At 36.7% G+C, this 24,967-nt stretch overlaps 2 protein-coding genes, 1 long non-coding RNA gene and 1 pseudogene across 4 annotated transcripts in view; 3 read left to right on the top strand and 1 right to left on the bottom strand.

The window, feature by feature from the left end:
• The window catches only part of LOC144633352 (uncharacterized), a 118,810-nt gene that overhangs the window by 56,875 nt on the left and 36,968 nt on the right, over nt 1-24,967 (top strand). The window lies entirely within an intron of this gene.
• Nucleotides 4,686-6,985, top strand: LOC144632093 (uncharacterized). Its single transcript, XM_078490695.1, has 2 exons — nt 4,686-4,705; nt 6,057-6,985. The coding sequence occupies exon 2, from the start codon at nt 6,272-6,274 to the stop codon at nt 6,983-6,985; it is 714 nt and encodes a 237-aa protein (XP_078346821.1). The 5' UTR covers nt 4,686-4,705; nt 6,057-6,271.
• LOC144632383 (uncharacterized) lies at nt 9,798-15,200 on the bottom strand. Its single transcript, XM_078491015.1, has 3 exons — nt 15,061-15,200; nt 11,680-11,897; nt 9,798-10,321 (listed from the first exon to the last, which is right to left on the bottom strand). Exons 1-3 carry the CDS (start codon nt 15,113-15,115, stop codon nt 10,016-10,018), a joined length of 579 nt encoding a protein of 192 aa, XP_078347141.1. The 5' UTR covers nt 15,116-15,200; the 3' UTR covers nt 9,798-10,015.
• LOC144631564 (dynein regulatory complex protein 10-like) lies at nt 18,990-24,651 on the top strand (annotated as a pseudogene). Its single transcript, XR_013566767.1, has 5 exons — nt 18,990-19,572; nt 20,485-20,702; nt 21,663-21,896; nt 23,429-23,500; nt 24,212-24,651. The product of XR_013566767.1 is annotated as a dynein regulatory complex protein 10-like (transcript).

The raw sequence follows: 24,967 nt of genomic DNA, 5'->3' as shown, positions 1-24,967 counted from the left end.
CTTACTTTGTTATCCTCAACACTAACATAGCCTACGTTTGGTACAGATCGATCGTTATATAAACTTGGATAATACACTTCGGTATTTTGCAATGAAAGGCCGGCACAATCAAACACTGTTTCATTTCTGTTCTTTTTAAGGAAGAATTGGTTAAGATATCGTTTATTTACGGCCGTCTCGAGATCCCTTGAATAATTTTCAATTGAATCATCAATCGCAACGTCATCAGGCGTTTTTAGCCCTATTACTCTCTTTTTATTCAAATTGAAATTACCTTCAGGCGTAACATCAAAGCCGACTCCCGGGTCACCCTTTTCACCTCGAGGCCCTTTAATTGGCGTAATATTAGTGTTATTTGATTGTAATAAACCGTTTGAGTAACTCATATTATATCAATCAGTTATATTATATTATATTTTTTCATTGAAATTCTTAGTTACGAATTTTCGTGGCTTATCAATATATAAAAAGCTAAATGGGTCTGCAGTTGCTTTGAGATAGTCGTTTTTACTGATTCCAAGTTCTCTGCAAATCATTCCTTGTTCGTTATTAGATGGGAATTCAAAAATACAGTGATGAGTACAATTTAATCTGATTGTTTTATCGGTATTAAAATAGCTTTGAGATAAATAAATGCAACTGCAATTTTTATTTCTTGAATTTGTAAAATAGTTGCGTATTTCGCTATCATTTTTTGATCCCGTATTGAGATAATCGTCAAAGATGACTAGTTTTTGGCCTTCATCTGATATTTTATCAAGCGGTATTATTTTATCATTACTTGCTTCAATAACAGAATAACCAGCCTCTTGATTAAGGGGTTCAAAGGTATTGAAAAGATGTTGATATTTTGATTGTTGAAGATTTTTCCCATACAAATATATTTTATCATAAAACAATAGCCGATATATCATATCAAGTAAAAGGTTTGATTTACCTCCACCTGATGGTGAGGAAATCAGCATCCGGAAACATTGATTTGGCATGAAATCGTATAGTTGTCTAAAGTTTGAGGCCATATCGTCTTCAGTGTCATAATTCGGTATTCTCATTATATTATATGGGTATATTATTTTCAGTTCAACAAGGTGTTCAACACGGTGTTCAACACGGTGTTAAACGCTATGTTAAATGTTGATTTTTATATTCAATTTTCATTTTTTATGTAACGTAATAATATAAAATAAAATGAGTTTACTTAGATGGAAAGAGCTTGCAAAGAGTAAATCTGATTTGGGCGATAAAATCAATTATGTTAAAAATGCAATCACACAAAATAATATCGGTCAGCAGACAAGCCAAGAGTCATTTTCGAAGGTATTCAAACCAGTGACAAGTAAATTAGATGATGTAATTAAAAGTAATTTGCAGATAGCAAAAGTACCCAAAAATCGTGTCAAAAAGGGGATGAGAGGTGAATTGGAAGCTCCAGATTACTATCCTGAAGTTGATCCTTTTGAGGATATGGACGTAGATAATTTATTTAATGAGCCTGTAATGCCACAAAATGAAAAACAGATTGTACCGAAACCACCAACATATGAAGAATCTTTAAAAGATCTTTTAGAAGGAAATAAGGAGATTTATGTTGATCCCCAATATTATCCTGAATATGTAGATGAATTACCTCCTGAATACGATGAGGATGAAATTGATTATGCTTTAGATGCTGATGATGAAGTAAGTGAAATACTAGATGACGTTGGTATCGACGATTATGATGTAGTGCAAATGAAATTAGATCAGCCTGAAATGACACCAAAGAAAACCAAGAACTATCTTAATAAGATTTTAGAGAAAGCCAAATATAAACGGAGACAATTGAAAGGTTTCAAGGCGAATGTTACTAAAGAATATAATAGGGGAACTATATCTGAAGCGGAAAGACAGATTAAAAATAAGAGAATAAACAATGCAAGAGTTGCATTAAATGACTACATAAAACATTACGAAAGTAAAGCCAAAACGATAAAAGGTTCTGGTGTTCTAAAAAAACAGAAAGGTGGAAATGTTATATTTTTTAACGATGTAAAACAGCTTCTCAAAGAATTGGAATTGATCATCGGTTCAATAAACGCAGGAAACACATCAGTTAAAATGCGAAATATGGGAGTCGCTATATTAGACACACTTTTAAAAAGGTCTACTATAAATAAACAACAATATAAACAGATATATAATCTGTACTTTAAAGTCTAATTTATGTAACTGTATTATATATATGGATCGTGAGTTAGTATTATCATCATATAGTGTTAAAAATCAAGGGAATAACACTCCTCAAAATTTTACAACTAAATTCAACAGGCCTATAACATTGGATAGCAATTACCAATATATGATAGGCCTCAATCGTATTATTAACATGTCATTTACATGGTTTAATGTAAATCCCTCATATGGTAATCAGCTCATTAAATATAGTTCTGATAATGGGAATAAATTTGAAGATATAACTTTTCCTGCAGGTGTTTGGAATTATTCTGAATTTGATGAATATATTAAAGAGATTACTAAGACGGGAGATGATGATAACCCTATATATCCCATCTCTATTGATTTTGATTCAACAACATTCCGAGTAACAATCACTTTATCTCAAAATTATCAACTTGATTTGACGCGTAGCAATTTCAACGACCTTATAGGGTTTGATAAAAAGGTATTAAAGGATGCGGTTAATATTGGACCAAGAGTCCCAAATCTAAGCCAAGATACCGATATATTAAATATACATTGCGATCTAGACAATACTTCTTTAGTCGATGGTGAAGAGTCGGATATCATTTATACCTTTTCGACCAGCGTACTACAGCCGAGTTATTCGTTTACAATCGAGCCTCGTAGGGTCACATATAACCCTGTTAATAAGCAACAGATAAGTAGCATTCGAATATACATCACAGATGGGAAGAGACGGTTAATTAACCTGAATGGAGCGGATACGTCTTTTTCATTAATTTTGAAAAGGAAAGAATAATATAACATAATAGTATATAATGAAACCATATGAATTCAAGAGGTTTTACCATCCAAAATTTGGTAAATTTGTATATAAGCACAAAGGGTCAGGGATTATCGTTGATAACATTTTCAAACCAATGAAGAGTGTTATGTCGTCTGTTGTTAAAAAAATTGTCAAGCCCTTAGGTAAGAAGGCGATAAAATCAGGTATTTCTCATGCAGGTGATAAACTGGGTAAAAGGGCATCAGAAAAAGCCGGAGACCTTATAATGGAAAGGCTTAGGAATATGAGGAAGCGAAATGCTGGGCAAAAGGCACTATCCCCAATCTTACAGAAAGTAAATGCCTCACCTGTCAGACACCAACAGAAAAATGAAAGTACTGATATGATCATTAATAGATTAATATCAGGATCAGGTGTAAAAAGAAGGCGTTGAGTAAAATGAATAAAATGATTAAAAAAATTGGTACATAATTGCAAAATTATGTAACATAATAATATATGTCTTTTAGAACAAGCGAATACTTACAGAGGTCCGAGTTGGTTCGATTTCAACTCGATGATGTTATTCGAGTCCCAGCTAACGGTCAGCACCAACTTAAAAACGGCTATAAGTTCACGATTAACGATAGAAGTTCATTCTACGATTGGTATAATGCGTATTTCGAGGTACAATTTCAGGTGCAAATGTTAGCTGATGGAGCAACCACGGGGGCAAATCGTATCACAGTTATTAATGGAGCACATTCATTGATTGCCCACATGATGATTAAATCAGCAGGAAAAATCGTTTATGATACCGATAATCTCCATAAAGTTACTTTCGTTAAGAACCTCCTCGAATATAGTGACGATTTTAGTCGCTCAGTAGCAAAAAATAGTCTTTGGTATCTAGATACCGACCATAGGATAGCAAATGCTAATCAGAATGCAGGGTTTGAGGCTAGGCGACTTTTGACGACAGGTCTCAATGATGTCAATGTTGTTATACCTCTAAATCGTTACAGTTTCTTTGAAGAGCTGGAAGGTCGAATGTTACTCCCAATGCAACTCCAATTCAATATACAGTTACAGAATGACGCCGAATTACTTAAAAAGACCGATGATGTAGCTGATGGACGAGTGGTCCTTAATAGATTCCTTCTATGGGTCCCAAAATTGACTCCAAAGGACAGCCTATATGATAAGTTTGTTAGTTCCTTCTTGGTAAAGAACACTTGGACGTATATGCGCGAAATGTATGAGGTTTCCGCACCAACGAATAGCAGTGGATTCTTCCAGATATCATCCAGTATTGATAATGTTAAGGCTATCTTTGTATATCTACAACGAGCTAAATCAAACAATGCAGATGAAAATCCCTATGAATTTGATACCTACAATATCAATCTTGACCGTGGGAATGGTAGTTATTTGACAACATGCCGATTGGAATACGGCAACGGAGTGTTTTATCCTGAGACCGAATATGATAGTGAGTCCAAAGTTAGGATCTTCAATGATTTGATGTCTTATGGTATGAGAAAGAATGATTACAACAGCGGTACACAACTCAACTTGGCAAATTACAACTCTCTCTATCCTATTATCTTTTTTGATTTATCATATCAAGCAGAGCGAGTAACTAGAGACCCAAAGCAGTTGATATTCAGATATAAACTAAACGCTAATAGTGCGGGAGATAGTCCTTTCAACGTCCATGCCATCGTTCTTTATGATGAGACAATCGTCATTGACAAGGTGGGGAATGAGCTGGTTATTGTATAAATCAATCAATTGAATATTATGTATAAACCATTCTATTTTGTATACGTTTTATAAACAAGAAATTATATAACATATAATATATATACAAGTAATGACAACTTATCACTCTCATAAAGTGAATTTGTCAGAAGGACAGCGAAGGAAGCTTTTGACTGCTTATAGAAATGAAAGTGAGATCACTATTCGCTTAAGCAATTCAGATATGACTGGCAATGACAGTTTAATGCTAACTCAACGACAAATCAATAAATTGAATAAGGCTAAGAAGTTAGGTGTTGGATCTGATTTAAACATCTCGAAGACACAAATTCGAAAGGTCATTAGGGTCGGTCATGGGGCACCGCGAATTGGTTTTCCAATGATTGGAATTAGTGCTCCGAAAACGAAAACAAGATCAAGAAGGTCAACAACTAACAAATCAACAACTGATAACACTTCAAAGAAGGATGGGGGAAATATTAGACTACCAAGTAAGAAAGATGTATTAGCTTACACACCGCCACCATTCATTGGTTCTTGGGATGAATATGATAAATTTCTTAGAACAGGTGGATTGGTGCTTCCAAAAAAAAAGATCTTAAAACCGAAAAGAAAGTAAGAAAGCCAACATTCCATAAGAATATACCAATGAGTAATTTTGATTTAATAAACTGGTGTTTATATTTGAATATACCGATAAAAAATATACTAATGAGAGACGAGACTGTGCCACATAATCACAAATTAAGAATATTCATTTACAATCTCCAACCGTCATATCTGAGTGGTAGTCATTGGGTTGCAACTTATGTAAAAGATAAGGTAATCAATTATTTTGATAGTTTTGGTATGCCTCCATTTCAAGAAATAGTCGATCACGCAAAAAAGAAGAATTTAACATTGCTACATCAAAACAATCAGATACAGAATATAAATACAACCACATGCGGATACTTCTGTTTATACTTTTTGAATGAGATGAACCATGGGAATATGTATTCTAATTTGTTGGAAGTGTTTGACATATATGACACAATGAAGAATGAGAAATTCATTCAACATTATTTCAGAAATATATAACTTATATATATAATGGTTAAATCGTATTGCGTAAAGCAGAAAAAACAGACAGAATGCGTACCAGAAAGTGAAAAATATGTTCAAACCAAAAATGGGCGACTTATGATGAGATGCATTTGCTCTGAATGTAAAAGCGTTAAAACCCGTTTTGTAAGCAATAAAAAAAAGACACAAGGTCGGGGAGTTGGTCAAACCATCAACAAAAAGATCGGCGATAAGATTCCGATGTTTCAACAGGCTCAAGATATTGCATCCTTCATTATAGGTGCTACTGGAGGTGATAAAAAATTGTTTGATAAATACTGGAGTGGAGATATCGCAAAAGGTGCCTTCAACACGAAAAACGGATTATTCTCAAAGAAATTCTGGACATCTCCAAGTGAGCATCAAGATCCGTCATGCTCTGGAACCGTTTGGGATAAAAAAGCAGGAAAATGGAGGAATAAATACTGTGATTAATATCTAATCAATATATATATAATGGTTAAATCATATTGTGTAAAACAGAAGAAACAGACTGAGTGTATACCAGAGTCTGAACAATTTGTAATGGCTAAAAATGGACGTTTAATGCTTAAATGTAAATGTGTTGAATGTGGAATCACTAAAACTAAATTTGTCAAAAGTCAAAGTGGTGGAGCTCTTGCTCGTTATAAAGGACCATCTACAACTGATAAAATAGCATACATGGCTTCAAATTTTGTTACCCCAGCACCAAGTTTTGGTGCTATGGCTAGACTTTTAGCTGGGCAAGCTTTCAAAGGAGTGAAAGACAATGTTGATTACTACAGAAAGGGAAAAGGTATCGATATCCATAAAGCTATTCTGAAAGTAGCACCCAAAAAGGGTTTTGTTATTCCAGGGCATAAATATACCGGACCTGGAAATCCTATTGAAAAACAGGTAAAATGGGATCCAAAAACAGGTAAAATACTAAAAATATATGAGCAACCAACTGGCAAAACAGACGCTGTTAGCATGCAACATGATGTAGATTATTCTGTATGTGCTGACAAACCATCAAAAGATCAGGTTAAATGCAAAAACGAAGCTGATAAAAAGATGGTAAAAGCCCTTGATGCTATCCCATGGAAGGACAGACAATGGGGTCATGCTATTGCTCGTAATACCATTGAAACCAAGGCTAAAATAGGTATGGGTGTTAAAAAGCCAAAAAACGGAAAACGGCGTTGAGTAAAAATGATTGGTCTCAACAATTAGCCAATGAGTTACATAAACCAATCAGACGAAAATTTAAAACTAGAAGAGTAATATCAAATGGAATTGACGACATATGGTCTGCTGATTTAGTTTTTATGGATAAACTTTCAAAATGGAATAAAGGTTATAAATATCTATTGACTATAATTGATGTATTCAGTAAATTCGCTTGGGCTATACAATTGAAAGATAAGAAAAGTACATCAATAACTAACGCTTTCAACAATATTGTTATTAATGACAAGCGTAAACCTGAATTTCTCTGGGTCGATCAGGGATCTGAATTTTATAACAAAACATTCAAGGAATGGCTAAAGCAAAATGATATTAAGATGTATTCCACTTTTAATGAAGGTAAAGCTGTTGTTATTGAGAGATTTAATAGAACTTTGAAAAATAAAATGTACAAACAGTTTACTATTCAAGGTAATACACAGTATCTTGAAATGCTACCCATACTGGTAAAAGAATACAATAATACAAAACACAGTTCAATAAAGATGACACCAACAGAAGCTTCAAAGGAAAAGAATCAAGGAATTGTATATCTTAACCTATACGGTGATATGGAGCCATTATCAGCAAAACCCAAATTTAAGGTTGGTGATAAGGTCCGAATATCTAAATATAAACGAAAGGTGTTCGACAAAGGCTATACTCCTAATTGGTCAGAAGAGATATTCATCGTTGATAAGATCCAATACACTAATCCAATAACTTATAAATTAAAAGATTTAAATAATGAAGAAATACAAGGTAGCTTTTACGAGTCCGAACTATTGAAAGCAAAACAAGAAGTATTTCGTATTGATAAAGTAATTCGGCGGAACTATAAGAAGAAACAAGCTTTAGTGAAGTGGAAAGGTTATAGTGATGAATTTAATAGTTGGATACCAATCAAGGATTTACAACAAATTTAAACGCACTATATAAAATCACATAAGAAAATAAAAATATATAAAGTATTTGTATAAATGGTTAGATTTCAAAGATATTTTTGTGAAAAAGATAGACAGGATGCTATTAGGAGAAGCAAGACTCGTTACATGCGGTATAAATCATGGGTATGTGATATATGTGATGGATATGACTACAGATTGGCAGGTAAATGGAGACATCTTTTGACACAAAAACATATAAACAATAGCATTATCCATAACATGGATACTGACAATAGATCATAGGTATTAGGATCAGCGCTTTTATGCTGTATAGAAACATATCCTTATGGATATTAAAGACAAACTCATCTGTTTATCCTAGGTTTTGATTTTCATTATGTCAACGAGGTTTGTTTTAAACGCACTAAGATGCAAGATTTTTAAAAAAGAGTATAAGAGATTCATGAAAAAACGCATAAAAATAAAAACATACACTATATATATAGATAAATGACCAACATGAAAATAAACATGGAAAATTTAAAGAAAATATGTTTCAAAGCAGATACATTCAAAAATATGTCTGATGACGCAATAAACACACTGAAGTATATCGTAACATTAAAAGAATTATCAAAACTCGGAGATTTGGTATATGAAAATCTAGACACTTTAGTATATTTAGAAAAAAAACTAAAACAAGATGGACATTGCAAGCCATTAACAAAATTATTAAATGAAGAAAATAAAACAAGTAAATACCTATGTAACATTTACAATGATTTAAACAGTGTATTATCCGACCTTGAAAAAGAAAAAATGAATTCAAAAATAACAAAAATCATAATCGTTTTAGAAGATAATTCACAACAGATATTCAGTACAAGAGATTTACCATGATAATAACAACAGCATAAAAACTCGGCTTGTTTAAAAGCACTGTATCGAAAATTTTGAAAAAGAGTATAAGAGATTTTTTTATTTTGATTAAAGGGTTTAGCAAGGGTTGGTTTTTAAGGCTTGGTTTTTTCAATTTGGTTTTCAAACTTGATTCCATTTTGGTTTTCAGTTTGGCTTCGAGGTTTGGTTTCATTTTTGATTCTATTTTTGATTTCATTTTTGATTTCATTTTTGATTCCATGTTTGATTCTATTTTTTGATTCTATTTTTGATTCTATTTTTGAATCCAGTGCTGTGAGTAGTATAGGAGTTGGGGATGTAAGAGATAATAAAAATTTTTATGATCTCGTACCCCCAACTCCTATACTACTTACGCTCAGTAATTGGTTTCAAAATCCCGTGCCACTTTCTCAGCCAATCAGAATAAAAACCAAAACGAATCGTGACTCGCTTGCACACGTTTTTCCTCACTTCTTGTCGGCTGCATGTATATTTGCTTCGAGTTTTGATTGGTTTACTAGACTGTCTTTGTTATTTGTGATTGGCCTAGAGTGATTACTTTGGTTGTGCTTTTACGACACTCAGCTGAAAACTGCTCTAACGTCGGTGGCTTAATCAGTATTTACAATATTATCAACTTCCGCCCATTTCATTCACCCCTTTTTGTCCAGCTTACGTGACCAAATTGATGCCACCGATCTGTAATTTGGGGAACAAGTAGAGTTTCAGTCACAATCTTGCTGTTCATGGGAAGCCGGATTGAGCAGGCTCATATAATTCTTTGGTGAATCGGGGAACTTATAAGTAGCACGATATATCGTGACAGATATTATAGTGGAGAACTGGGGGTTTGTGATAAATCTGATTGGATGCCCAGGATTAAGGTCTCTAGCTTCGGTGACTTCGCTGACAATTGCCCTGAAAGGGCACGTGTTCCCCTACTTTTGTATTAAGAGAGTATATTAAATACCTGCGGCTGGGGAATTGCATCGACTACACTAGGGGGGGGGGGGGGGGTGGGGAGTGGGGCCTTCCCATATTTCCAACAACTACAAAAAACTCAGTATAAATTGGGTTAGTAGCTGTCCCTAAACCGCAAGCGTGGTGTGAGCTTTACAAGCTTTGTGCCGTAAAAAACATCTCTATAAACCCAAGTATTGACAATTTAACTGAATATACTTTAAAGGAAACGATGAATTTTAAAATAAAATTAAGAAATTCATCAGGCAGCCTTCTTCATCAGAACGCTCATGGCAAGAAGCACCAAGAGCATTCCGAGACAAGACGGTTGTACTTCGCTCACTCCGTTTCCGGCAGTGGTGCTGGCTGCAGTCGAGGTATCACCATTAGCGTTGTTTTCATTTGGTTCAGGGGTTGGAAGAGCATTGCACGTTTTTTCTAGACAGCACACTGTGCTACAGGTGTTGATAGAGTAACGATTGTCAGACGCCGCTCTTCTCCTTGCGTCTCCACAAACATAATCCTCAACAATGGAGCAGTTAACCACAGAAGGGTTGGAGGAGTTTACCTGAAGGAAGAAAGGAAAAATACACAAGGAACACAGTTGATAACGTGAACAGCGCACCCGCGTGCACACGCAGTAAATCACTGGATTTCTTAAGTTAACCAACAGATAAGAAAGGAACAGTTCGAAGAACAAGAAATAAAGAAACTAATTTTTGCTTTTGAACAGTACAGGTCTATCTTGTCACTTAACACCTTAGGGACCACAGATTGTGTTAGTATTAAAGAAATGTCCATATAAAACAAGTTAATTTGAGGGCAAATGTTTTCATTAAGAACCTGTCTAAAGCGATGTCCATTACCCATGGTTGGGGGGCGGGTGGGTGGGTACTCACAATTGCTCTTTCCATATACAGTCAACTCTCGTTATAGCGGACACGCTCGGGACTTCATTTAGTGTCCGTAATAGCGAGAGTCCGTAATAGCGGGGTGTGAGGGAAAAAATGGCGTTAACATAGGTTCAATAGTATGGGTTATGACGAGCTTATCAACAGTCGTGAAACAACTCAGTAGTCGTTAGGTATGGAGAATGACAATGGTCGAGGGTTTGAGGGTTTGATCTCTCCAAAGGAGTCGTCTGGAAGAAAAGAGCGCAAGCTGAAGTGAAAAAGCAAAGTCTGGTGTACAGCTACTGAAGCAATTGATGCAAAAATAATTATTGCAGAAGACTTCTGAAGTGTGTTTCGACAAATAGTATTCAACACACTGCAATTTTATGTGATAATGTTATGTGAGAAGTTCATGGTGTCCGCTTTATCGAGAGTCAAAACAATAAAATTGTTCTTTTGGTACCACGAAAGTGTCCGTAATTCCGTAATAGCGAGAGTCCGTAATAGCGGGAGTCATTTCCAGTCAAACCTCTATAACTTTCGCCGGGGGTCTGAATTTTGTCCGTAATATCGAGCGTTCGTAATAGCGGGGTGTCCGCAAGGCGAGAGTTGACTGTATTATCTTTGACAGAAAAGAAAACCCTTACATTTACCTTCGATAGCCTTTTACATACCTACAGAGAGGGAAACTGCATCTTTTTCTTATTTTTTTTTTCACTTGTAAAATCCCTTTTAATACTAATAGGTACGCTTTGTCGTAGCATTAGCAACATTTTGACCAAACATTTAACAAAATCCTCGTGATAGTGCCCCTTTAATTTATTTATTCCAAAATTCGCCAATGAAGAAATAACAAATCAAAATGGTTTTGACTGAGGAAGATAAAGACGCATTACGAATAACAAAAAATAAAAATAAAACAAACTTAAAAAATGACCAATTTTATCAAAATGCTCTGTCCGTGACGTACCTCCTTTAAGTAAAAAAAGAAGAAAAACTAGATCAGGAAAATATCTTAGTACGATGGACGTACCTTGACCCCACAACTCATTACAAAACTCGTCAACTTTATGGTTCCACTCAGTGTCACCTCAATGGTGCTTGTAGCGCATGAGTCGTATTTTGTCCCATTGGTCACATTGAATGGGAAAGGTTCGTTGTCACAGTTAACTTCTGTCAACTGCTCTGGTTTGTCGCACGCCTTTAACGATCCTGCGTCTGGGGTGCACTTTTTGCAAATGATACCCAAAGCTGAAAATAGAAACGTATGTGTTGTAAATATAAGTTGCAATACTGCCCTATGAAACACGTTATGGACATCTTTTTGGAAGAGTCAGTCACTTAACACAAAGATGCAAGCTGAGCCATACAGAGCGTTGGAAGCGGGTTGGGACTGAAGAAAACTTAAAGAAATACTGGCAGCCTTAAATAAAATGCACACCGGTTTCTGCTATTTTGAACACCATCTGGTTTACATAAAATGTTTTTCAACCGTGTAGAAAGGCAATCCAGGTTAAATGTTTCGCTTCCCATCGCCCGACCAACCCATTTTTATTCGAAAAGAAATAGAAAAAAGGTTTCTCGTGTATTTCCAAGTTTATAATGCTTTGCAGACATCTTATAGAAATCCTGACTTCTAAATTACCCCTCATAAAAACGTCTTGAACACCTTTTAGATTGACAGCGATTCGTTCCAAAATGTAAGTCACGGGGCACATTAAATCAAGGCTCCATCTTTAATTAATTTGACAGAAGTAATTCCTTTTATCGCCTTGCCATTTTTAACCGATACGACCAATCCACTTTCATGAGAGAAACGGGCGATAGGAAACGAAACGTTTTCCGAGGACGGCCTATTGTTAGGAAACACTGTTTGTTGTATAATTCCACCTTACTTCTGTATCGATTGGCCGTTGCTACACAGCGGGTCGTGTGTTTTTCTGGGGGACAAACTAATTCGTTAATAAAAAATGTTGTTGTTGCTCTTGTTGAGAAAAAATCCGAAAAGGTCGGAAACTTATTATTTGCTAAGCCACTGTGTCAAAAAAGAATGGATCTTGTTCAAAAGAAAACGTTATCCATCTTCCCTTGGCAACAAGTTTAAGGTTATAATTTCTACCTTGTTTTAATCTTATTTCGGAAACACGATGAATAACAGGAAGCAAGTTATTTTCTTTCGTGATGAAAAAAAAAAAAGAAACAAAAACAAAAAACAGTGGAATCAAACTTCTCGATAGTATCGCCTAAATTATTACAAAACCAAATTGCTTCAGAATCGATAGCAACATCGATTAAAAAATTGTGATTATCTTACTCATTTTTCAGCCCTTTTTTTAAACAAGGTAAAAAATTTGCGGATAAATTTATAAGATTACATACAGAAATGATTAATCATCGCTAAGGCTTATTGAAATATATTTGTAAATAAAGTTGTTTTTGGTCTTTTTTATTATTGGGTCTGACTCATACATTCCGACCTCTGAAAGTGACAAATTGTGCAGAATTCTGTTTTTGCGTTTTCTTTTAGAGTGATTTCACTAAACCCGTGAAATAGTTATTACACTTTTTGATACTATTAGACACTTATTCCATTGTTTTCTTTTGTTTGTTTTTGACCATTAGGTACTGACTGGTAGATAGTGTTTCACGGGTTAAATGAAATCACTCTAACGACACAGAGCTAAATATACTATATTATGATTTGTGTTATGTTCAGGCCGCTTACTGCAGTCCAGTAAAAGGCTATAGATTTTTTTTTTTACTTTATCACGGCAGAATAATAAAGACGCTTTATTTTTGTTGGCATAATATCATTATACATTTTTCAAAAGAGTATTTCAGTCTCGTGAACGCATATTTGTTTTTAAATCTAGTACAATCTTGTCGGCATTTTTCCAAAATATTTGCATATAGTTTTCTCAAAACAATTCATACCTATTTGAATGAACAACATACGATAGTTTTTTTCTATTTTACATTGACTAGATTTAACGATGCCGGAAACATCTTTCCATACTTTATTCTCGATATTGTCAATGACTGAATTTAGCTTGCAAGTCGATAAAAGCATAATCTCTCAGCCAAAACATTTAGCAAGCCCCTCTCGCAAAAGTGGTGTGATCAGTCTGGCGTGACATCTTTGATCACCCATTGGCTGAATCAGCGTGGCATGATAGCACGTGGAGTATATTTTGTTTTTTAAGACAATGCACCTGTTTGTCAATGAACTGAGATCTGTTCGGTTTGAGCTAAAAATTCTGGTTATTTTAGCATTGATGCTAAGCCTGAAAATATATAAATTCTTAGGGCACCGAAATTTACCTTCAAGTATTAAACAGTATGAGTCTCACACTGAGTCAAAGTGTTTTGAATGGAGTGCATGTGGATTGCATATAGTTTTCTCAAAACAATTCATACAAACAGGAAAGGCGAACGAAAAACCACAGGAAAAAACGCGTTCGCCAATCACAAGCGCGAACGACGAAACTATTTGAATGAACAACATACGATAGTTTTTTTCTATTTTACATTGACTAGATTTAACGATGCCGGAAACATCTTTCCATACTTTATTCTCGATATTGTCAATGGCACTGAATTTAGCTTGCAAAACCCGGCACCGCAAGAGACAGTCGATAAAAGCATAATCTCTCAGCCAAAATATTTAGCAAGCCCCTCTCGCAAAAGTGGTGTGATCAGTCTGGCGTGACATCTTTGATCACCCATTGGCTGAATCAGCGTGGCATGATAGCACGTGGAGTATATTTTGTTTTTTAAGACAATGCACCTGTTTGTCAATGAACTGAGATCTGTTCGGTTTGAGCTAAAAAATTCTGGTTATTTTAGCATTGATGCTAAGCCTGAAAATATATAAATTCTTAGGGCACCGAAATTTACCTTCAAGTATTAAACAGTATGAGTCTCACACTGAGTCAAAATGTTTTGAATGGAGTCAGCATGTGGATAATATTAGATAGACCAAATTTATGTTTTTACTGCGAGAGTGATCACACTACAGATGGTTGCCTTTTTCGAATTGCAATTTATCTCGTGCGCATTTGCGATCAAAGACAGTTAATGTCAAAACCACTCTCGCTCGCACGGATAATTTCACTCTGTGATTGAAAATTATATATGTTGTTGTTCTATAGTTCTTAAAGCGTAACTGCACTGGTACGATGTTGATAATTTATACCACTTCTCACTAATTTACCCTTCATTCGGTAGAGATCGAACATTCCAAAACACAAAAATGTTCTTAAGCTGCGATTTTCTGAACAACCTGACAATGAGGCTGACAAATCTTTGTTGCTTTTTCCCTCAAACGTTGAGGGTGTGTCATTTGCATACGGACAGAATATGCGAAAGGGATTTGATTAAACACACGCGATCAAACAACATTAAATCTACTCACCACCATGTAAGAAGCAGAAAATCAAAGCAACAGCAACCAGAACGAAGTATTTCATAGCGAATTGCGAATATTTAAAAGTAACGTAACAAGAATTCGAGAAGGTTGAACGTTTCGTGATCGCACCCTGGTTGTAATGTACCGGCTTACAAATATTCAATATTTAAATGAACTCAGCTATGAATAATACAAAAGAAAACAATGAGTCTCCCGGATGCAGTTGGTGAAATTACTCCAGAGAGAGGGTAGAAGAATCTTTGCTGACGTCAATGTGAATTTCATCTCAGCAATTAGGTAAGAAAGAAATATTCTAGGCGAAAAAAAGCAAAAAATATCCAAGGTGACTTTGCAATAAAGTGAAAGAAAAAAAGAATTATAACAACAACAACATAAGCAAAAACCTGCGAAATTGCCAAAAGACAAAAGCGCTAATGAGCCCTTGCATTCTTTGTAAATTTTGGATTTTAAAACCCGCGTCACACAAAATTGTCATTATATTTAATACATGGGATAAATTTTTTTCCCTTTCAAAATTAAGAGTAAATGTTTTTGTAGCACGGTCAGAGATTGAGGCGCCTATGCTGATAACACAACTATTGCACAAACAAGATTCACCTGTTAGATATGATTATTGACCAAGCGTGAGGTCAAGATACGGCTGGATATTGATCGAGACGCAGTCGAGGTCCATAACCACGCTCACGCACGCAAAAAAAAAAAAAAAAACAAGGTCAATATTTAGCCATTTCGACCGAGCAAGGTTGATCAATAAAGGAATTTTTACGTGGGATAATTAAAGAACACCATTTTTCTTTTTCAATTCTTTGGCAATCCCGAGTAGGCAACGTACTGAGGGCACATCTGGGTTGCCCGTTCGATTGGCTGGCCACAGCGCAGGATTTGGTTTATCTTGGCCGCTCACATAGTTGACCACATAACAAATACCCGGATAATAACCCCCCCCCCCCCACAATTCAAAAGCTACCGTAACTGATCAAAACACTTGCCAACGTAGGCCTACGCAGGCAAGTGTTTTGATAAGTGTTTTTATCCAGCAGGCGGCAACTCAAAATTCCTAGGATTATTTAAATTGCGCATAGCAACACACAGTGGCAGATCCAGACCTTCAGATAAGAGGGAGGGAGCGCGATCATCCGGACCCTAGAATAAGGGATGGGAGGGGGGGGGGGCGCTGGGCCCTCTAGATCCACCATTGATACAGCCACATATAAGTTAAAGGCAGCCACGTTACTGAAGTCTTCTGACCAAAGAAAGTAAAAAAAATTAATACAGTGGTTGTAAACAATAGCCCTTTTTTGCAATATCGCTGGACCTGAAGCAAATGTCGCTGTAAATAATTTGGGCTTCCAATTCGAGGACCTCGATTAAGCTGCAGTTCTTCAGGACGGTACCTGGCGGAGGGGGGGGGGAGGGGACGGGGGGCGGAGGGGGCAGTTGCCCCGCCAGGAAAACGAAATTTCAACCATAGTGTTTGATTTTGCTGGGCTGTTTCTTGTTGCTATATTGGAGTTTGCCCCCGCAGCGGAGTTTGCCCCGACAGACAAAAAATCCTAGGTACGGCCCTGGTCTTGAATCATATGAGTAGTATTGCACTAACAGTAATTAACGCATCAAATATACCTGTAGTTATGTAATTCTGTGGACCGTGGGGGTTATTTTGCGGTTTTTCAAGTGTATTTTAACGTGTCCAATCCGTTAAAACTTGGTAAAACTGTCAATACTTACTTAAGACTAATAAATCGTTAACTTTTCCGATAAAGAAAAGATAATTAACTCAGTACCCAGTTTTAACGAAAGGGACTCAAGAGAAATTATCATTATAATCACAATATCATAATACTAAGGCCATATTCAATTTGAAAAAAATATTGGAGGAGCTTGATTTCAAAAATGGTCCTGTGACCAGGTGGTTGATTCATGATTGATAATAAAAACGTTACTCTGGTTTAAAAATGTTGAAAATGTTCGTAAAATTTCGTCAGGAAAAAGACCCAACGTTTCGGCTTAAGCTTCGGCCTTCATCAGACGTATTTTAAAATAATGGGAAATCAACACTTGCAGGAATCCGCTTAACGGTGATGATTACATGCTTTTGCCGCACGAATTTTTAAATATAGCGTTGAGGGGCAGAAGTTTGACTGCGGTCACATCTACGACGTAACTAAAGTTTAACTATAGTTAGTCTCAAGTTACGTGACGTCATACCTTAGTGCTTTCTATCGTCTTTACGGTCACACCAATGCAGTAATCTATAGTTAGTTCTGATTAGGTTGTTAAAAATAATTTGGTATTTCAATTAGTTCATGACAGCCCTTGTTGTTGATCTTTGTCCAGTTAATCCTCTTTTTCTCAAACTAATGCAAGAATCTAAGACACAGAATGTCTCTCTAAAACCAACTTTAAGCTTTCTCGAAGTAAAGCTACAACAGCCTTTGGCGAAGCTGGACAAAGATAAATGTGTCATCCGTGATAAGATCACATCTTGCAACAATATTTATTTAAATATCAGCCAGGCCCGGCATCAATCAGTAATCTGCATTTTCACAGCCGGAATATTTGTCAGACCTTGTACTTCCAGTGCGAAAATTTTAAAGCCTTAAGGATATCTTACTTACGGAAATGAAACAAAACTAACTGAACTAGCGAAACATGTGGCAAATTATAGATTTGGAGGTGTCAAACGAGACGACCAACTGTTTTCGCAGTACTGATACTTGAGACCTGTTTTCGCGCGAATAAATTTAAGCGTTCAGTGATTGGTCCTTTCTCAGTCTTTCATGCCAATCAAAAAAGTGGGCGGTAGAACATGAACAATGGTCTGGCTACAGGCGGTTTATTTTTCCCTCGCGCTTCGCGCGACCTCGCAATTGGCCTCGCGCATAACCCCTCAAAAAATAAACCGCCTGTTCTGCAGGTTAGGAGTAAGGATGCTAGAAACCGAAGAATTCAAGCTTTATTTTTGCTAACATTGACGTGGCATGTTGTATTTCTTGTTTTCCTTCCCTTGACGCTTTGTTTTGCATATTCATGTTCATCTCGCACGTGCGAAAAGAATTGACGCATTCTGATTGGCTTTTCGTTTGAAAACTTAAGACTAACCCATGAACCTTGCTTGGGTATAACTGTAGTTAGTGTGTATTGTTTTGGATCAGCGAGGCGTAAATTTTCTAACTATAGTTAGGGCGACAGAGAAGTGGTCACATTACCGAAATAGCTAACTATAGTTAACGCCGTCCTAACTATAGTTAGCAGTCTAGATGTGACCGCAGCCATTATGGGCTACGATTTGCATAATAAAAAAACGTGCTTTTAAAAAATTCCTTGTCACTTTCCCCTGGCGAAGGCTGTAGTTTTAGCCAAAACTTTGGGACTTTTTACGAAATTTTACAAACATTTTTAAAACAGAGTAACATTTTTATTTCTAATCATGAAGCATGATTTCTTTTTGCCAATCGTGGACGCGGGAGGCTTGTCATAGCAGCATGATTAAAATAAATGTTATAATTGCTTGAGGGACTTTATATTTTAGCTGAAAATTCATCTACATGTTCAACGCCAACTCACTTGATACCTCTTGAAGACCCGAAAATGTATTTTTCTTCGGTTGTCGGCCGTTTGATCAAACACTCCAAATCACTTCAGGAACGAGCGTGACGTATTAAAATTATGTGCAAGTGACCCGCGCGGTTTTATTTGACAGATAAATGATCTTAACTTACCTTAAAATAAAAAAAAATTATGATTAAAAAAGTACAACAAATTTTCAGGCCAAAGCAAGAAAAAGAACATGAAAAAATTGCATTTTTTTGTCGTTTGCACAGCATGCGCGCGTGCAGAGATCGCGCGCGCGCCACGAGATACGTCATAAGCGCGATTCATCATCAACGGTCCATTGTTTCGTCACCTTTTTTCAGTTGGCGAAAACAGAAAAAAATGGCTCCTATAGACAGCCCGCGACATTCCGATATCTGGTTAAAAGGCAAACACTCCCCTCATACGCCCCTTCATCGCAAGAGTTGTACCGTAGATCCGTGCAAGATCCTGGAGCCTAAACGAAAAACTCTCCAATCACTTGAAGCTGAACGCATTATGACCGTGTTTCAAGAAACCGTTAAACGGATGGAAATCACCACAGCTTTACCTTATATCTTGGAATCCCTGCCCAGATTCTCCGTTATTTTTGGCCAAGAACTCACTAAGCATTTGGGAGATCATTTGCGGTTGCAAAATGCCTACAAGGAAGTCCTCGCTGAGTTGGGTAGAATTTCTGAGCAGGAAAAGGAGCTGGAATCGCGCACAGAGACTGAGCAGCAAACGCCGACGAAGAAAGATTTACTGAATGTCCCATAATAAAGATTTCTTTTACTGACGAGCTCGAGCCAAAAGACGTTCTCAAGCGAGAAGCGGAATTCCTGGCGCAAGGAATCAAGTACTCATTAAGGGAGATGTTGAGGTTTTTCAGAAAAAATCCGAAAGCAATTGAAACTATCATAGGTGAGTTAAAGGTGACAATAATTAAAAAAATGTTGCACATTTTATTCTTCCCAAACGTGAGAGTTGAATGATGCGAACGGTTTTTTCTTCTAAACTCTCAGCGACTGCCGTCATCAGACAAAATTCTCAGCGACTCTAAATAAATATTTGTACAGGTTCAAAGGCCAATGAAAGCGCACGGAATTCGCCGACAGCTCACGGGAGCCGCCGAGCGCGCACAAGTATTTCAGTCCAAACGAGAAAATCGGTGAAAAGTTTGTGCCCAACGGAACAGTACAATTTTTCCACAAAGAAAGTAGAATTAGACAAGTGGGCACTATTCGACTTTTCCCTCTAGAGCTTGGGCACTAACAACTTACAACAAGAAATATGGCTGGCGAATATGTGACAAGGCAAATAATACGGCTACATTCCAATTAGTCCGGTAAAAGCGTGAAAAGAAGAGTAATTAACTTCGGAAGTTATTTCTTTCTTTTCGGAAATTTTCCAGTGAGATAGACCCTTGTATTTAATTTCCACCGGATCAGTAATAATAAGTTGCCGTGTAGCACTTTGTTCAAGTACAATAATTTATTTCTTTAGCCAAAAGTGCTGAAATATTGTCTCGTTTTGCGAAACGTATCTGCAAATAGTTAACCCCGCTTCATCAGTTCCTCTCTCCTTTTTCCACTCTTTTTTAGAGTTTCTTCTCTAAATTTTCAAAATCACAATTTGCGAAACGTTTCGCAAAACGAGACAACATTTCGTTCTATTTAATTTTCTACCGTCAACAACCAGTTAAAAAAAAAAAAAAAAAAAGAACCTTCAGATTCTATTTCCATACAAAAACGAAAGCACTCATGATTTCGTAAGGTTTCATACCCAATTGCAATGTTTATGACAATCGAGTTGACCGTTTGGTTCTGTTTACAGGCAGTACACTGGTGCGCATACAAGGTAACTTGCTTTTAATGGAAACACTGAAGTCACTTGAAAGCATCATGAAAGACAAGCTGCTGACGACAACTTTTGAAGAGCAGAAAAAGAAAACGTATCTGACGGACGTGATTAACAGAGAAAAGAAGACAAATGCCACACGAGAGAGAATTGAGTTAAAGTACAACGCAGCTGTAAAGGCGAAAGACTCTGAGGTAGAGTTTAAATACCAACTAGCAAATTATTCCTTCTTCTCTTTATAAATTTCTTACAGAACCAGTTGGGAGAACGTACCTGTAAAATTGTTACACTAGCTGTAATAGCAACTAAAATATCAAGAGAGGTCAGGAAGCTCTTGTTACTTGTCTGTCGGTACATCACAGATATCCTACATTATAATCCATCAAATATTTTTCGCTCGCGCGATTGGTTTAAACACGTCACGTGATGCACCCAAAACTGCGATATTCCCCAGTTTTGAGAATTTTTGATTCAGCTTAATTAAATAGGAATGAACATGTTGAATTGTCTTACAATATTTTGAACGCCGACAGAATTACTTAGATGTTTAAAACCTTTGAGAAAAGGTCTCCAAATGAGCGACCTTGCTTAAAAATACTTAAATGACAATAAACACAATATTTAACCTCCATTTGGCATTTGCCATATTTTTGCGCCTAATGGAGGCTATAGCTATTCTAAAGGTTAAGCATGGCGTTATACGGCAAACGGCAAACGCGAGCTTACTCGCAGAAATTGAATTTTTGCCGTTCGAGGGAAAAATAAACGTCATGCTTAAGCTCTCTCTATTTTGTTTATAAATATGTGTGGTATGCCACGATTTGTCTATTATTGTTTTTTGTTTTGTTCAATCTTGCAAAGTGCAGCATAGCCGTAGCTTTTCCTAGATGTAAGATGTTTTTCGATGATGATTTAATTTTGTTGAATGATAAAACAATTATCTTGCTTAATCTTGCGGAATATTGTACTAGGCCAGGTACAGTCAACTCTCGTTATAGCGGACACGCTCGGTCATTAAGTGTCCGTTTCTGCGAGAGTCCGTAATAGCGAGAGTCATTTCCAGTCAAACCTCTTACGCTGAGAAGTTAATAAAATTCTAAATATTCTTTGTTTCGTTGTCAACGAAACTCCAAGTGGTTAACATTTTCTTCTAGACCGCTAATCGGGATGCAACAATAAATCGGCTCCAGAATGAACTACAGCTGATACAGAAAATCACCTATGAACAACAGAGGCGGACGATGACTGAAGCCTACAAACAAACTTCACACGATAACAAAGCATCGAAGGCTAAGGCCGCTAAATATTTTGAAGACATGCTCCAATGCAGAAAGAAGATCCAAGAAGACACAAAAAATAATCGAGAAAACGAGACTCAACTTAGAAAGGTTAGATCGTATTCTTACGTCGTATTCTAGCTTTTACATCTAATATTGAGATGGATGTGTGGATAGAGTGTAAGCAAACAGGCCTCTCCTCATATATTACATTTTTACCTTGTTCGAAGGAGATGTTTGATATTCAGGCTGATCATTTTGAATCAAACCAAATCTGTTTTAGTTTCAGGCAAAATTATTTTTTGACGCGAATTTGAGTGGGTGTTTTTAAGAAAGACAGCCTCTTAAGTGTGAATTGATGCCCCGTCCACGCGCATCCTTTATCAACCTAGTAAATAGCCCAGCTCACAACGAGTCTCTCGTAGCTCAGTTGGTTAGAGCGCCCAACCGGTATCTGAGAGGCCATGGGTTCTATTCCCGTCGGGGAATCAGAATTTTTTCTTTATCCCATGCTCGTGTCATGTTGAACACTTCATCTTCAAGGGAAAAAGATATTTCCACTCTGGAGAGCGATTTTGAAAAGTTTCAAATTTAATTTAGGTAACAGATTTTATCGAATGCATATGGGTGTAGACGGAAGACCAATCCACAAAAAAAGACGCGTTTTCAAACGTAAACGAATACGTATGGACGGGCCTGGGTCTGCCTTTCCCCAAAAGGCACTTTAACTCCCGGTTTTTGTAGCATACAGTGACCAAGATGATTTCTACTCACTACTCACCCCTCTCCCCCCCTCCCTCCTGCACTCGATACTAGTCTATCGAAGGGTTACCCCAAGCATTTCAATATTAAATTCGCCGGTACCCATTTCGACATCCGGGCCTGGTTTTTAGCCGATTAACACCACCAGAATTTTAAGTTGCTCGGGGTTCCAAGTAAAGTATAAAAAAGTATAAGTATAAAAAGAGTTTATGCTTATGCTTTGTGGAGTTTGAGCGTAGCCGACGTCAAAACTGGAGGATACAAAATCTAAACAGGAAATTTAGCTCAAAATCAAAATTCAGGCCAATCTCGGTTTACCTTAATCGTTCTTTGAACAACGCGGCCCTGGGTATAAATACATACAAGCACTGTAAGATTTTGCAAAGTGTCTTGACCAACGACACAGCACAGTGAGCTAGCTAAAACCTGGACCGCATGGTATGGAACCAAGCGTATTACCTTCAGGCTACCTCAACTCAGAGATCCGTGTTCTGTCTCCAATTGTTTTTTTGCATGGCTTTGGTATTTTTTGCGCATTTGGACTAAATACACTTTGGTCTTCGTGCATTAATTTTATTTCTGCCCCTCTTCTGGAGATGTTTCCTTTGTTTCAGTGCATACCTGGAAACTAGCTACCTCGAAGCCAAGTGCAATGACCTCTATAAACGACATTTAGACGTCTGTAACGCGAAAAAAACACAAAAGCAACAAGACCATTCCAATGCCATACCTCTTCAGAATTCAGTGTTTTTTTTTCATTACAGACTTACAGTCCAAAGCTAATTTAACCCTCAGTTCGAGGCTGCATTTTATTTTTTTTAAACTTTAATATTACATAACTTTATGAAAAATATCATCTGATATTTATTTATTTCCACCAGCGAAAGTTTAAGATGGCTACTGAGGTGTATAACTGGGTTCAGAAGTATGACATTGATTTAGATGGTAGGCAGGTAAGAGAGCATTGTGACTGTATGCCCGTAACAAAAACAAATCTGCCCAAGTACAGTGTGTATATAATCAATGATAAATGAAAAAATAAATTTTTTTGTGCTGCGAGGCAATAGTAAAAATACAAAGTAAAATTAAGTTCTCACTAAATGAGTAGAAAGTGGCTTTAAATCAGTTCAAAGTTCCATACGTGTCGGGCTCAGCCTTTCATCAGTGTTTCCTGAACTGATCAGCCTTTCACCTTAGATCGCATAGCTGGCGTGCTTTTTCATCAGCCTTTCACCTTAGATCGCACAGCTGGTGTGCTCTGATTGGCTTAACGTTTAGAGCATGCTTTTATTACTCGAACCCGCACAAAATTCAATTAAAGGAGTTTCAGAGGTTTTTCGACGCCGTGTATAACGTCGATCAAAAACTACTAAAGGCCTGGGCAGACGGAAACACAAGTGGACGCAAGTTAAAAAAAACTTAAGTTTACTTGCGTCGTTTGGCCACCAAACGAAAGTCCGTACGCAAGTTCAACTTGCGACTACTTCCGTTCACTTGCGTTACCGTTTGGCCAGTGCTTAATTTCTATTTAACTTTTTAAAAACTTCGCGATAATGCAGACCAGTCGTTCAGCTTGTCTATGGATTTTAGAGCTGTTTGGAACACAGGACAGACTTTCTAAGCAAGTAAAAACTCGTTGCCACCTTAATATGTTTCATTTTCAGGATGAATATGATCTTTACTCGCGCATGTACGAAGCCGACAAGATAGAGCTTGCCAAACTTCAAGCTCACTTTGAAGTTTTAGAGAAACAATATGACGCTATTATAGAGGAACGGCGACTTTTGGAAGAAGAAAAGGCGAGACAACTTGAGGAAGAGAAAAAGCAAACCGAGGCTGCTTCTGTAATACAAGCCGTTTGGAGGGGATATCAGTTCAGGAAACTAATGCGAAGCAAATCTAAGAAACCCGCCAAAAAAGGAAAGGGCAAGAAGTGACTTGAACACACAAGAACATTGATCAGCAAACCCGGCATAATTTTTATAAATTTTAAGGTTTTATTTGCATAATTTACAAAGAGAATGTCACACTGATGCTGCCATAGACCTGTACAAATTTTTCTGAAAAGACATACAAAATGAACAATAAAATTCTTCACTTTAAATATCTATTTCTGTTAATTTTAAAACCCAAGAGAGGACTTGACAAGAATTCAGCAGCCTATCACGGGTTGCGCATGCTCGTTTCGTGCGCTCTTTCTCACTGTCTCTTCTTTCCAGATTTTTACTTTGACTTTTTTCCTTCTCTTTTCACCCGCCATAAAGGCAATGATATTGTTAATAACGTTATTCCAGATAAATGTTATAAAGCGTAAAAAAAATGTCAGGTAAAAAAGGCATTCCCCTTTTCATTCACCATTTTGAATATTTTTTTTTCTGACTGCATGTTATTTAAAACTTTTTTTTACAAAATTTTTTTTT

Source organism: Oculina patagonica, chromosome 12 (genome assembly GCF_052425735.1).
Source record: "Oculina patagonica isolate OP01 chromosome 12, crgOcupat, whole genome shotgun sequence".
NCBI classification, from domain to species: Eukaryota; Metazoa; Cnidaria; class Anthozoa; order Scleractinia; family Oculinidae; genus Oculina; species Oculina patagonica.
The sequence above is the reverse complement of the archived record's forward strand: the minus strand, read 5'-3'. Positions and strand labels throughout refer to the sequence as shown.